General features: G+C 37.5%; 1 protein-coding gene across 6 annotated transcripts in view; it reads left to right on the top strand.

Moving 5' to 3' along the window:
- PPP2R3A (protein phosphatase 2 regulatory subunit B''alpha) overlaps positions 1 to 14,497 on the top strand; it is a 223,965-nt gene that overhangs the window by 131,005 nt on the left and 78,463 nt on the right. For all 6 annotated transcript variants that reach the window (XM_025291381.3, XM_025291375.3, XM_025291369.3 and 3 more), the window contains 4 exons: positions 3,021 to 3,107; positions 6,883 to 7,039; positions 12,165 to 12,213; positions 12,917 to 13,006. In XM_025291381.3, the coding sequence (XP_025147166.2) occupies positions 3,021 to 3,107; positions 6,883 to 7,039; positions 12,165 to 12,213; positions 12,917 to 13,006 (383 nt within the window). The remainder of the gene's footprint in view (positions 1 to 3,020; positions 3,108 to 6,882; positions 7,040 to 12,164; positions 12,214 to 12,916; positions 13,007 to 14,497) is intronic.

Genomic DNA, 14,497 nt, shown 5'->3' with positions numbered 1-14,497 from the left:
TAAATCATAGACAACAATACTGATTTATGTAAAATATTAATTACTTCCCTAGGTTACATCCATCTGCTGTTCAAAACTCTGAAGAGTTTATTCAATTAGCTAGCTATGAATCCAACACATATGTCTTTATCACAAATATAACTCAGAAGTCTTTGTTACACAGCTTTCCAACCTCATTAATTTATCGAGCAATTTTCCAAAGAAGACATACAGATGGCCAACAGGTACATGAAAAGATGTTCAACACTACTAATCATCAGGGAAATTCAAATCAAAACTAAAGTGAGATATCACCTCACACTTGTTAGAATGGCTTTCATCAAAAAGACAAGAAATAACTAAGATGTGGAGAAAAGAATGTAAATTGGTGCAACCAATGGAAGTTCCTCAAACAAATTAAAATAGAGCTAATTCAGCAATTCTGCTTCTGGGTATTCATCCAAAGAAAACAGAAACACTAACGTGAAAAGACACATGCACGCCTGTGTTTACTATGGCCTTATTTACAATGGCCAATGTATGGAAACAAGCTAAATGTTCATTAACAGATGAATGGATACGGAAGATGTGGGCTTCCCTGACAGCTCAGTTGGTAAAGAATCTGCCTGCAGTTCAGGAGACCTGGTTAGATTGCTGGGTTGGGAAGATCCGCTGGAGAAGAGATAGGCTACCCACTCCAGTATTCTTGGGCTTCCCTTGTGGCTCAGCTGGTTAAGAATCTGCCTGCAATGCAGGAGACTTGGGTTCAGTCCCTGGGTTGGGAAGATCCCCTGGATAAGGGAAAGGCTACCCACTCCAGTATTCTGGCCTAGAGAATTCAATGGACTGCATAGTCAATGGGGTCGCAAAGAGTCAGACACGACTGAGCAACTTCCACTTTCAGAATATATATACAATGAAATATTATTCTTCCATTAGAAAAGAGTGAAATCTTGCCATTTACAACATCATAGATGGACCTTGAGGGCATTGTGCCAAGTGAAATCAGTCAGAGAAAGATAAATACTGTATGATATAAATCTTTAAGAAAAAAAGAAAATTTCATAAACTCAGAGAACAGATTGAGGATTGCCAGAGGTGGGAGATGGGGAGAAGGGGAAATGAGTGAAGAAAATCAGAAGGCATAAACTTCCAGTTGTAAAATAAATTAGTCACAGGGATATAATGTACAGCATGGTAACTATAGATCACAATGCTATACTGCATATTTGAAAATTACTAAGAGTAAATCTTAAAATTTCACAAGAAAAAAAATTCTGTAACCATAGTGATGTATGTTAAGTAGATGTTGTGGTGATCATTTCACAATATATATGTTCAATCGCTTCAGCCATGTCTAGCTCTTTGCGACCCCATGGACCTTAACCCACCAGACTCCTCTATCCATGGGATTTTCCCAGCAAGAATACTGGAGTGGATTGCCATGCCATCCTCCAGGGGATTTTCTTGACCCAGGAATTGAACCTGTGTCTACTGCATTGCAGGTGGATTCTTTACCTGCTGAGCCATCAGGGAAGCCCTTCACAATATATACAAATATTAAATTATTAGTATGCCAAAAACTAATGTATGTTAATTATACCACAGTTTTTCTTAAATTATCATGTAGTTATTGACCACCTGTTGATACAGGCAGAGCAATATATCAGGCACTGGGATGCACGTGAAAAAAGACCAGGTTCCTTAGACTTTGGAGGTGGTGACAGTCAGGTGTACCTGTGTCTAGAACATAACCACAGGATGACTGAAGGAGACATGGGTAATGTCAGGAGCACAGAAGACAGCTCAGCCCAAGTCCCTATTCTGGGGCTTCCTATGGAGCTGATGATTGAGCTGGATTCTGAAGGATCAGGGTACTTTAGCACTGATAGCAAAGGTGGGGTGGAAAATGCCGGGTGCCAGAAGTCTGGACCTTGATCGTGAGGCTGGTTTTTTCCTCTTATTCTTGGGAATCATTCTGTTTGTCAGAGTCCAGAAACAGAATAGTCGTTTAGTTTAGGATAGATGTCTAAATATCTTCCCCTTTTTGTTCTTCATGCACTAAAATAGCCTTTTTATAGGGATCGAATCTCTTCTGTGGGCTTCCCTGGTGGCTCAGAGGTTAAAGCCTCTGCCTGCAATGCGGGAGACCTGGGTTCAACCAAGGATACAGAATTTCCATATCATTAGATAATCAAAATCAAAGCCAGTATACCCAAAAAAAAAAACCAAAAACAAAAACACCTTGTTTAATTGCTTTTCTCACCCTTGCTTCTTTTTGGAGAAAATGAAAAAAAAAAACAAAAAAAAAAAACAAAAAACTACCAGGTCAAGGGCAAATTAAATGGGTGGGAATAAGCCAGGTAAAATGCAAAGAATGCACCGTGGCCTCCTACCTCCACCACAGCACATATATCCTCAATTTCAGACATGCTTGCCACCCTTCCTCCTCCTCTTTCATCTTGTCCTGGTCTTCTCCAGAGTTTCACCTTTGTTAAGCTTACTAAAACCCAGTTAGTAACAAAATTGTTCATGCCCAAGTCAGGACTTGGTATATAAATTATCCCAAATGTATCTGAGTTTCCAGAGTCTGTAAGTCTTCAAAACACCAATGGATAAGGCTATACTAACTGGAATAATGCCCTCTTGAATCATACCACGTTGGCAGCCTTTCTTCTGACCCAGTAATTGTTAAGCCAACCCAGTGCATACTTCTCACCTCTTGTGCTTTCCAAAAACACCTAGCCCAATAGGCACTGCTTGAGTCAGGCATCACTGTATGAGAGGTTAAAAAAAAAAAAAAGTGACATGTAGGCACCTAGGAAATGCAGACTTGTGAGCAAAGAATCTTTTTATTCTTAGAATTATAAGGGCAGATGTAAAGTATATGGATGTCGATTTTTAAACATTTTTACTAGAAATGACACTGGATATAATCACAAAACTTAGCTTGGTTCAAAGAATATTCATAAGATGGCCTTTGATAACATAATAGGTATCTTTAATGTTTTTATTTGGTTTTGTTTTCCTTCTGGAACCAGGTTATTCAGAGAATATTCTACACAGTCAACAGATCTTGGAGTGGAAAAATTACTGCAACAGAGATAAGAAAAAGCAACTTTTTGCAAGTATGCCTCTCATTGAAATTTATATTTAAGGAGCAATTTAAATGACAGTCTTATTTCATTTAACAAATATTTGAGTGCTCATTATGTGCAAAGCCCTATTATGTGCAAAGTCACTATTTTCAGTTATTAAGCAGTTATCAGCTACCTGGGATGTGTTGGGGGAACAAAGATGAGTAACAAGAGATTTTTACATCAGGGCATGCACTGTGGAACAAAAGAGAAAAGTGTACAGACAGCCACACCTGACGAAAAATTCCACAGAAATGTGTCATAAATATGCAATGAAGGCTTCACAGTAGGACTGGCATGTGATCTTGACCTTGAAGATGTCAAGTGTTTACAAGATTAAAAAATTAAAAGAAAAGGGGATTCCAGATAGAGCAAGCAGCATAAGCAAAGGCCCAGAAGCATGAAAATGTCATGTTCAGGAACTGCAGGACAGTCTGAAGTGGCCACAGGCTCCAAGGAGAGAGTGATCAGTGACCAGTGATGAGGCCTGAGGGGTGAGACGGGGCCAGGTTGGGAAGAGCCTGGCAAAACAAATGGAGGAGTTTCAACTTGTTCCTTTAAGCAATGACTCTTTATCCAGCTCCTGCTGGAGAAAAATACTGAAAATTCCTTTTAAGAAAGAATGTATTTCATTCAATTATTTTTTTTTTTACCAAATGAGAAAGTATTGATCACTAGTGGGTGCCTTTTACTGAGGCAGTCTTCATGCTTGATTGTTCAAGCATTTCTACTAACTTAAAAAAAGCAGAATTGGTTACACTTGAAAGGAAATGAAATGTTTTATTGTAAATAAATCATACTAAATGAAATTTGGGTGAATAATACAACCTTGTTTACACTCTTACTTTTTTCCCATCTTTATCTGGGACAGACAAAACTGGCAAAATTACCAGTCTGTAATAGATATGCAAACATTTCTTATTCTAATAAATGAAAAGTCATCATTACAGTCATTATTAATATTTACTAAACATCTGGTTTTTGCCTGGGCTCTCAGGAGATTACATGGGACGGGTTGAGATGGCAAGAATTCCATTGGAAAAAGGCCTTACTTCTGAAGAATGATAATCCTAACATTCCTGATGCATATTAAGTTTGTATTTCTAGATCATTATTATAATCCAGATTTTTCTTACTTACAATAACATTTGAGGCCCAAATATGGTTGAATGACTTGGATAAGATCATACAGCTACTAAGTAACTGAACTGGAAATAGAGCTCAAGTGTTCTGCTTCCCTCTATTTTCTTCCCTAACCCTCTCTTTAGTTTGCCTCTTAGTACCTGAATGTATGCACATAAAATGTTCAAATAATATAAACATGTATAAAATAATAACCAGAAGTCACTATTTATCTCTTTATCCTGCCATTTCACTCCTTTTACCAGAGGGAACCCATATTATCTGTGGTTTTATTCCTTTTTACGCATGTGTATGGAGTATACATGTATGGCGTATTTATTTGGTTTTGTTCTAGATGGCTGCTTTTTATGATTTTTTTTTAATATGTGAGACCACACTTATATTCTGTTAACTTTTTTTAACTTAACAGTATGTCTTGATGTTTTTTTATTTTGATCAATATAACTCTATCTTATTCTTTTAACTACTGCATAATCTGTGGCATGGCTATGCTGTAATTACATACATACTGAAGATGTTCAAGTCGTTTTCATATTCTCCCTATTAGAGTAATGCAGCGAACACCCTTACACTTTTCTCTTGTGTCCATATGAGTACGAATCTCTCTAAAATAGACTACTGAAAGGAAAATCCTGGATCAGATGGTGTATGCATTTTCAGTTTCATAGATCCTGCCAAGTTACCCTCCTAAACGCCTGCACTAATGCATACTTAAATTTACATACTCACCAACAGCAGAAGTGATTCATTTTTTTCATTTTATAACAATCCAGTAGATGAAAATGAGAGCCCCCCTGCTTCTCAAGATTTATTTTATTGTACATATTCTGCTTTATACATTAATGATCATTGTATAAAAACATTACAAGCACATTTGGAAAACAGAAGAGAAAGCATATTTTAGCACCCTAATAAAACTAATATTTTTATGTGTGCTTCTAGTCGTACTCACATGCATATTGGATTTTAGAATTTAATATAGTTCTTAGTGTGTACAATCATATATCCTATATTTTGCACTTAGCATGTCATGATTTTCCTTTGTTTCTATGTAGACTTTATAATTTTTACTGGCTGTAAAATATTTCATTGAGTCTCTTTTACCATAATTTCATAATTTATCTTGTTTTCAATTTGCCAAATTATTTTGGATTTCCAGTATTCACATTTTAGAAAATGAATCTTATCAAAGTAATACATTTGCATTATGAAATATTAATAGTTATCTTTCTTATAATGCTTTTCACCTTGGATTCCATTTTATTTTCTAATATTGACATGCTTTCTTTTTAAGATTTAGCTAGTATATATTCAGCAGCAACAGCAGTATATATTTTAACCTTACTTTAAAAGTTTAAGTTCAGTTCAGTCATTCAGTCATGTCTGACTCTTTGCAACTCCATGGACTACAGCACGCCAGGCTTCCCTATCTGTCACCAACTCCCGGAGCCTGCTCAAACTCATGTCCATCAAGTTGGTGATGCCATCCAAACATCTCATCCTCTGTCAGACTTATCTCTTATGGACAACATATACCTAGATCTGCTTGTTGGATCTGAGTTTTTTATTCTCAATCTGAAAATCTTTTAATAGGGAGATTGACCTCTTGACCTTTATCGTGACTGTTGATATGGCGGTGGTTTAGTCGCTAAGTCACGTCTGACTCTTGCAACCCATGAACTATAGCCTGCCAGGCTCCTCTGTCCATGGGAATCTACAGGCAAGAATACTGGAGTGGGTTGCCATTTCCTTCTCCAGGGGATCCTCTCCATCCAGAACTGAACCTGGGTCTCCTTCACTGCAGGCAGATTCTTTACTGACTGAGCTATGAGGGAAGTCCCAACTATTGATATATCTGATCTTATTTCTGTCATCTCACTTTGTTTTTTCTATTTCCTGAGTTTCCTTATGGTTTATCTTTTTTTGTTTTTTTCTGAATCTTTCTAAAAAGGTCTTCATATATCTCTGGCCACTTATATGATAGTTTGACTGATAATAAGAATTCTGAACTCAAAAATGATTGGTTTTGGTGTTTATCCTAGGGGCACACAGGGAGTCAAGAGAGACCCAGATAATATTTCTAGTTCAGGGCCCTGCAGCTCTACCCCCAGGCCTTTTATACCAGGCTGCCCCACACTATCACAGAGGTATACATGAGTCACCTTTCTGGTAAACTTGATGCCATTACAAAGCCAAACCCTGCAAGTGGATGCCCACTCTTCATAACAGAATAGATATAAGACCACTTTTCGTACATTTAAAAAGTTAAAAGCAGTGTCAGTTTACAGTCGTGTAATTAAAAGTCTGTTGTCTGATTGTTCTGGGCTTCCTAGTCGGGGGACCTCTGATAGGCTGCAGTTTTCTTGGTGATAGTTCTCCCCTTTCCCTGTTTTTGAATCCTTCATATTCTTTGCTAAAAATAGTACAGAGTTCATAAATGCTTGCAGATTGGTTAATTGATTAAAAGATAGGGTGATGTTGCCTAGTAAATTTCCTGGTTTGGTACCAAAACCAAAATTTTTAATTCAGTTTAGAATAAAAATGTACTAGAATCTGAATAGTGGCCAAAGCTGGGTCTCCATATTTTTAAAATAAAATAATCCTTTTATTCATACCATTTCAGACTCTAGCCCTTTTGGAAGAAGAGGAAGATATAAACCAAATCACAGATTACTTCTCCTATGAACACTTCTATGTTATTTATTGTAAATTCTGGGAACTAGATAGTGATCATGACCTCTACATCAGCCAGGCCGATCTATCTCGATACAATGACCAGGGTGAGTGTTTCTGTGGATGTTGACTTAGCTATTTTGAAGGAGACAAGAGTTAAATTGTGCTCACTCATTATGGGGAATTCCCATTTCTTAAATTATGTATCTAATCAAATCCTCTTGAAAAAGCCAAGAATTTTAAAGTGGAAATGAGTGAAGATACTAATTTTTTATCTAGAAACCAGGTTTAGGAGAAGGGGTTTGGAGGTAAGTAAGAAATTAGAGTCTTGGTTTTGATGAATGGATGAGTCTTTATAGTGATGCTGGTTTTCTCCTGATGAATTCAATAAGAACCACATCTATGTAAAGTTCATTTGAAAGAAAATTATATACACCTTTATAAATTCTCAATTTACACTATTTATAAACAGCTAAGGATGAAAGTGATGTTTCCAACTTGCCAGTGCTTTCAAGGATTCATAAAACTTTTTGGAATTTAGCTCTAGAAAACATAGTTTCTCTGCAGATGAATTTGGTGTGCTTTCTTTTGCCAGAAAACAAAAAATTATATATCACATGATACTACCCTTTTTACTTCATTTTGACCAGTAGTAAACTTAGAACCTATTATCTGCTGATTGCATATTCTTAACCAAGCACCAAGATACATTGATTCATTCTTCTCTCATAAGATTGTCCCTATTTATAAGCCTTTATCCTTTTAGATGTAGCAAAGTACAAATCTTAAATAAATGCTTTGTTTCTGTTAGTTAGTGTATCTATGACTAGTAGTATATATCTTAAGAAAAGGTTCATTCTGCATGTCAATATTCAGACCTTCCCATGTTTAGCAGAGTTCTAGTTCACAAAAGTTCTCATGCCAACCAGGCATCAAGAGGAAATACTAAATCGTACTTATTGATAAAAAATCATTTTAGTACTATATCTGTCCTTCTTTAAGTACAGATAGGTGTGCCTCATTTTAATTCATTTTGCTTTATTACACTTTGCAAATAGAGCTTTTTTTTTTAGAAATTGAATGTTTGTAGCAACCCTGCATTGAGCAAGGCTTGTCAGTGCCATTTTTCCAACAGCATTTGTGCATTTTGTGTCTTTGTCACATTTAGGTAATTATTACAATATGTCAAAATTTTATTGATTTATTGATATATAACATTATATTTGTTATGATGATCTGTGGTCAGTGATCTTTGATGTTACTATTGTAATTGTTTTGGGGTGCCATGAACCATACCTAGGTGACAGCAAGCTTAATTGATAACTGCTGTTGGTGTTCTGAGTGCTTCACCAACCAAGTCTTCCCTGTCTCTCTCTCCCTCTCCTTGGGGCTCCCTATTCCCTGAGACCAAGCAATATTGAAATCAGGCCAGTTAATACATACCATTAATACTACAATGGTCTCTAAGTGTTCAGGTGAAAGTGGCACATCTCTGACTTCAAATCAAAAGCTAGAAACTTAGAGGGGAAGGCATGTTGAAAGCTAGGACAGGCTGAAAGCTAGGCTTTTTGTGCCAGTTAGCCAAGTTGTGAATGAATGTGAATGAAAAGTTCTTGAAGGAAATTAAAAGTGCTATTCCAGTGAACACATGAATAAGAAAGTGAAGCAGGGAATTCCCTGCTGATCCAGCAGTTAAGACTCCACGCTTTCACTGCCGAGGGGCCAGGTTCAATCCCTGGCCAGGAAACTAAGATCCCACAGGTTGTATGATGCAGCCAAAAAAGAAGAAGAAGAAAGTGAAACACTTTGTTTGCTGATATGTAGAAAATTTTAGTAGCCTGGGTAGAAGACCACACCGGCCACAACATTCCCTGAAGCCAGATTCTAATCCAGAGCAAGATTGCCTTCAACTCTGTGAAGGCTGAGAGAAGTGAGGAAGTTACAGGAGAAAAGTTTGAAACTAGCAGAAATCGGTTCATGAGGTTTAAGGAAAGAAGCTGTCTCTATAATATGAAAGTGCAAGCTGAAACAACAAGTTATCCAGAAGATCTAGCTAAGATCATGAAAGTGGCTACACTAACATCAGATTTTCAATGTAGACAAAACAGCCTTCTGTTGAAAGAAGATGCCATCTAGGACTTTCATTTCTAGAGAGGAGAAGTCAGTGCCTGGCTTCAAACCTTCAAAGGACAGGCTAAGTGTCTTTTTAGGGGTTAATGCAGTGCAGATAGTGACTTTAAAGTGAAAACAGTGCTTATTTACCATTCCAAAGATCCAAAGGCCCTTAAAGAATTATGCTAAATCTCTTTATGCCTGCACTTTGCAAGTGGAACAACAAAGCCTAAATGACAGCACGTCTGTTTACAACATGGTTTTCTGAATATTTTAAGCCCACTGTTGAGACCTACTGCTCATAAAAAAAAGATTCAAAATATGACCCTGATTGACAACGCACCTGGTCACTCAAGAGCTCTGATGGAGATTGTACAATGAGATTAATATTCTTTAAATGCCTACTGACACAATATCCATTCTGCACTTAATGGATCAAAGAGTAACTTCAACTTTCAAGTCTTATTCAAGAAATATATTTCATAAGGGTATAGCTACCATAGGTCATGATTCCTCTGATGCATCTGGGCAAAGTCCATTGAAAACCTTCTGTAAAGGATCACCATTCTAGATGCCCTTAAGACCATTCATGATTCATGAGGGCAGAATATCAACATGAACAGGAATTTAGAAGTCAATTCCAATTCTCATGCATGTTTTTGAGGGGTTCAAGACTTCAGTAGAGGAAGCAACTGCAGATGCGGTAAAAATAGCAAGAGAACTTTAGAATTAGAGGAGGAGCCTAAAGATGTGACTGAATCACTATAATCCCATAATAAAATTTTAACAGATGAGGAGTTGCTGCTTATGGATGAGCAAAGAAAGCAGTTTCTTGAGATGGAATCTACTCCTGGCAAAGACAGTGTGAAGATTGTTGAAATGACAACAAAGGATTTAGAATATTAAATGAACTTAATTGATAAAGCAGCAGCAAGGTTTGAGAAGATTGTCTCCAATTTTGAAAGAATTTCTGCTATGGGTAAAATGCTGTCAAACTACATTGCACATAACAGAGAAATCATTTGTGAAAGGAAGAGTCGATCTATGTGGCAGATTTCACTGTAGTCTTAAGAAATTGCCAAAGCCACCCCAGCCTTCAACAACCACCACCCTGATCAGTCAGCAGCCATCAACATTGGTGGTGGCAAGACCCTCCACCAACAAAAAGATTCCAGTTTGCTGAAGGCTCAGATGATTGTTAGCATTTTTTTAGCAAAATATTTTTATATACATTGGTTTTTTAAAGACATAACTGCTGTTTAACACATAATAGACTATAGTATAGTACAAATATAACTTATATGCACTAGGAAACCAAAAAATTCATATGACTCACTTTATTGTGATATTCGCTGTATTGAGGTGACCTGGAACTGAACCCACAGTATCTCTGTGTTATGCCTATAGTCATACCTTCCTATTACAAGCATAGTATAAAGATGGAGATATTTATAGGGGTATTGGATCAGCTGTATTAGCTATGCACTTTTTGATCATCAGTGGCCAGATCATCTGTATGTGAGCTAGCCTCCAGAGATCACACAAAACCCTATGGGCTCTAAAGCACCTTTTCTGGCTGTCATAAAAGTAGTTCTTATTAACCCCTAAAATATTGTATATACACATATAGTTACTTATTAGAGGCATGTTAAAGGAATGAAGTCCAGAAAAGCAGGCATTTCGGCCTGCACAACGAAGGGGCCACTGAAACTCTGTGGAATTGCCTACCCACCAACCTGTCCTTAATGGGACAACATGATCTGCAGTTTTAGGAAGTTAAACCTTCCAAATCTAAAGAAAGACTTCAGAAATAAATATCTCTGCCTTTCCTATGTAGCTGCCTTTTGTTCTATTTCCTCTTATTTTCAAATTATTAACCCCATAAACCAGTGCTCAACAAACTGCTGCTGCTGCTACTAAGTCGCTTCAGGTGTGTCCAACTCTGTACGACCCCATAGACGGCAGCCCACCAGGCTCCCCATCCCTGGGATTCTCCAGGCAAGAACACTGGAGTGGGTTGCCATTTCCTTCTCCAATGCATGAAACTGAAAAGTGAAAGTGAAGTCACTCAGTCGTGTCCGACTCTTAGCGACCCCATGGACTGCAGCCTACCAGACTCCTCTGTCCATGGGATTTTCCAGGCTAGAGTACTGGAGTGGGGTGCCATTGCCTTCTCCGCAACAAACTCTAGAGGGCCCTTATCCAGCCTTTGGTATGTGTCCAGGAGGGGCTGTGCTGACACTCATTTTCTCAACATTCTTCAACCAAAGTAATGAACCTTTATGTTGACTGTACCCAACGCCACACAGAAGAGTTAGATGCTGGTAGCTGCTAACTCTCTAATGACCTCATCACTGGTTTTGAAATTGTAGTGCGCATACCATTGGTGAGGCATTTGTTAAAAGAACAGATTCCTATCCTCACCACATCCCTAGATCTGAGGTCCATTGTTACCTCCTTTTTTTTGACTAATGCTTTTGGTTACTTTGAACTCACAGTGAGGTACACCGATACAGATTACTAGGATCTGTCATCAAATGCGACATATTATCTTAAGATAGAATCATCTCTCTCTGAATAAAATTTACTGATGGAATTTAAAATTGTATATCATGTTATATCCTGGAATTTTAAAGGATACGAATGTAAGAAAAGTATTTTGTGGTTTGTTTTTGGTACCTTTTCTAAAATTCTACCTGAAAAACAGTTCTCCGTTGTTTGACTCAAACCCCCAACAATCAGTTTCCCCTTGAATTTAATGCTAGGATGAAATCTGTCTTGTTTTAGAGGAAATGTTGTCTTGTCTTGTTGGATAACAAGATCAATATAAATTTTATACATTTTTGTGTCCGTTGTCAGGATATTCAGTATTAATGTATTTGAGCTGTCAGACACATCCATTTGCATGTTCTTTTTTAAATGATTGATAGACCAAGCTATCTCAAATTACTTCTTTCAAAAAGTATCAATTGTACATAAAAAGTAAAAATTCAACTACTTGTATTCTTATCATGGAAGATTATTAAGTTTAACCTTGTGGCTACTTGGAAATAAATTTGCCAAAAATGGTACCTTTTGGAGCATGTTTTAACTAGCTTTGTACTTTTTATTTATGTTTAGCTTCATCAAACAGGATTATTGAAAGAATATTCTCTGGGGCAGTAACAAGGTAAGAAAAACCATCTGAGTTTTAAAATGAACTACAGGTAATACTTCAGCAATGTCCTTTTAGCAAGGCTTCCTGCATAATTTGTCAGTGCTGTAGGTTAGATAATACCCTACAAAATATGCAGTGTGGCTTCATACAAGATGGCAGTAATACTTTAATATACAGGATTCTCCAGGCCAGAATACTGGAGTGGGTAGCCTTTCCTTTCTCCAGGGGATCTTCCCAACCCAAGGATCGAACTCTGGTCTCCCATATTGCAGGCGGATTCTTTACCAGCTGAGCCACATGGGAAGCCCAAGAATACTGGAGTGGGTAGCCTATCCCTTCTCCAGCAGATCTTCCCGACCCAGGAATCAAACCGGGGTCTCCTGTATTACAGGCGGATTCTTTACCAACTGAGGTGTCAGGGAAGCCCTGTTTATCTAAGTACAGGTAACAGTATTTGACCTGATTTGTATTCAAATTAGAAACCAGAGTTCCTTCAAATCTGCAAATGATTTCTAATTTCATCCTCAAGGCATTTGAAAATAAGATAGGCAATGAAAGAGGTTGCCCTTTGTGAGATTTCCAGAGTTCTGTGTGTTGTTTTTTTTTTAACTTAATTTCCAAAGAAATATTACTTTATTCCTTAAGTCTGTCATCCTGCTAAATTTAGAAGAGTAATTAATTTTTAGGAAACTTTGTAACCATGTGTTTTCTTCAGGGGAAAAACAGTACAGAAAGAGGGACGAATGAGCTATGCAGATTTTGTTTGGTTTTTGATCTCTGAGGAAGACAAAAGGAACCCCACCAGGTACGACTTCTGAGTTTCCTTTGCCCAGATGTTAAACAAATGAACAAAGTTTGAAAAATTCATGATGACTATCTAGTGAATGCCAGGTTAACTAGGGGTGCCAGGATGGGTTAGACTTAGTCTCTGCCCTCAGACTGAGCCCACAGTCACAGTGTATCAGGACAAGTGCTCTTACCCCCAGAAACAAAGGTGAAGTGACGTGGGTGCTGTCTCTGAAGGATAGCAAGCATTTATATGAAATATGGGAATAGATAACTGTGAATTTTTGTTGTTTCATGATCTTCCTGGTTCAGTAGTAAACTGGAGAACGTGCCCTCACTCTGCCAGTTAGAATCATCTCTCCGTTTCTTTGGGATTCCTTGATTGGTAGCTCTGAGTTTATGTACCTGTTTCTTAGACATCTGTAACACTGTGTTACACAAGCTAGGAATAAAAAGAAAAAAAGAGGGATGCAAAAATCTGTGTCCCTTTCTTTTTATAGCTATTTTGTGTAACACAGTCCCCTGCACATAGCTTATGCTCAGGACCAAGGCGGGGGAGCCTATAGTCCCTGATGCTGCTTGCTAGCATCACTGACTTGGCTGTCTGCATATTAATTCAAAAAGTTATCTAAATGTTAGATATATGGTTTGGAAATAATTGAAATAGAAATGAAACTGATTTATTTCATGGGCAGCATGTATATTAAATAACTTTGTTGTCCATTTCAAAGATAGTAATTTATTATTCATTATATACAACTTAGAAAACATGGATAAAGCAGAAGAAAATAAATTTTAATAAAAATTTTAATACTAATAATTCTACCACTCAGAAAACGACACTATTAAAAGTTGGAATGTGTTGGACAATCCTTTTCATATAAACTTTTATATATTCTTTGGGTATTTTTTTTAATTTTATTTTATTTTTAAACTTTACATAACTGTATTAGTTTTGCCAAATATCAAAATGAATCCGCCACAGGTATACATGTGTTCCCCATCCTGAACCCTCCTCCCTCCTCCCTCCCCATTCCATCCCTCTGGGTTGTCCCAGTGCACCAGCCCCAAGCATCCAGTATCGTGCATCAAACCTGGACTCTCCTAAATATTTTAGCTAAACAGTTGTAATAATCTGCTGTGCATGCATGCGTGCTGAGTCACTTTAGTCATGTCTGACTGTGCGACTCCATGGACTTGAGCCTTCCAGGGTCCTCTGTCCATGGGATTCTCCAGCTAAGGATCCTGGAGTGGGTTGCCGTGCCCTCCTCCAGGGGATCTTCCCGACCCAGGGATCAAACCCGCATCTCCTGCATTGTCAGGCACACTGTTTACCACGAATGCCACCTGGGAAGCCCAACATCCACTATACTTTTCTTTAAATTCCCCAGAAAAGGTATCGCTAAATTAAAGGGCATAGATATTAAGGGCTTTTATAAAAACTATTAAATTTATTTTCAGAATGTCTTTTCATTTTATACTTTCATCAACAAAGTATTGAGTGTATTTC

The sequence above is a fragment of the Bubalus bubalis genome, chromosome 1 (assembly GCF_019923935.1).
Source record: "Bubalus bubalis isolate 160015118507 breed Murrah chromosome 1, NDDB_SH_1, whole genome shotgun sequence".
In the NCBI taxonomy this organism is placed as follows: domain Eukaryota; kingdom Metazoa; phylum Chordata; class Mammalia; order Artiodactyla; family Bovidae; genus Bubalus; species Bubalus bubalis.
Note: the sequence above shows the minus strand (reverse complement) of the source record. Positions and strands in the feature narration are given on the sequence as shown.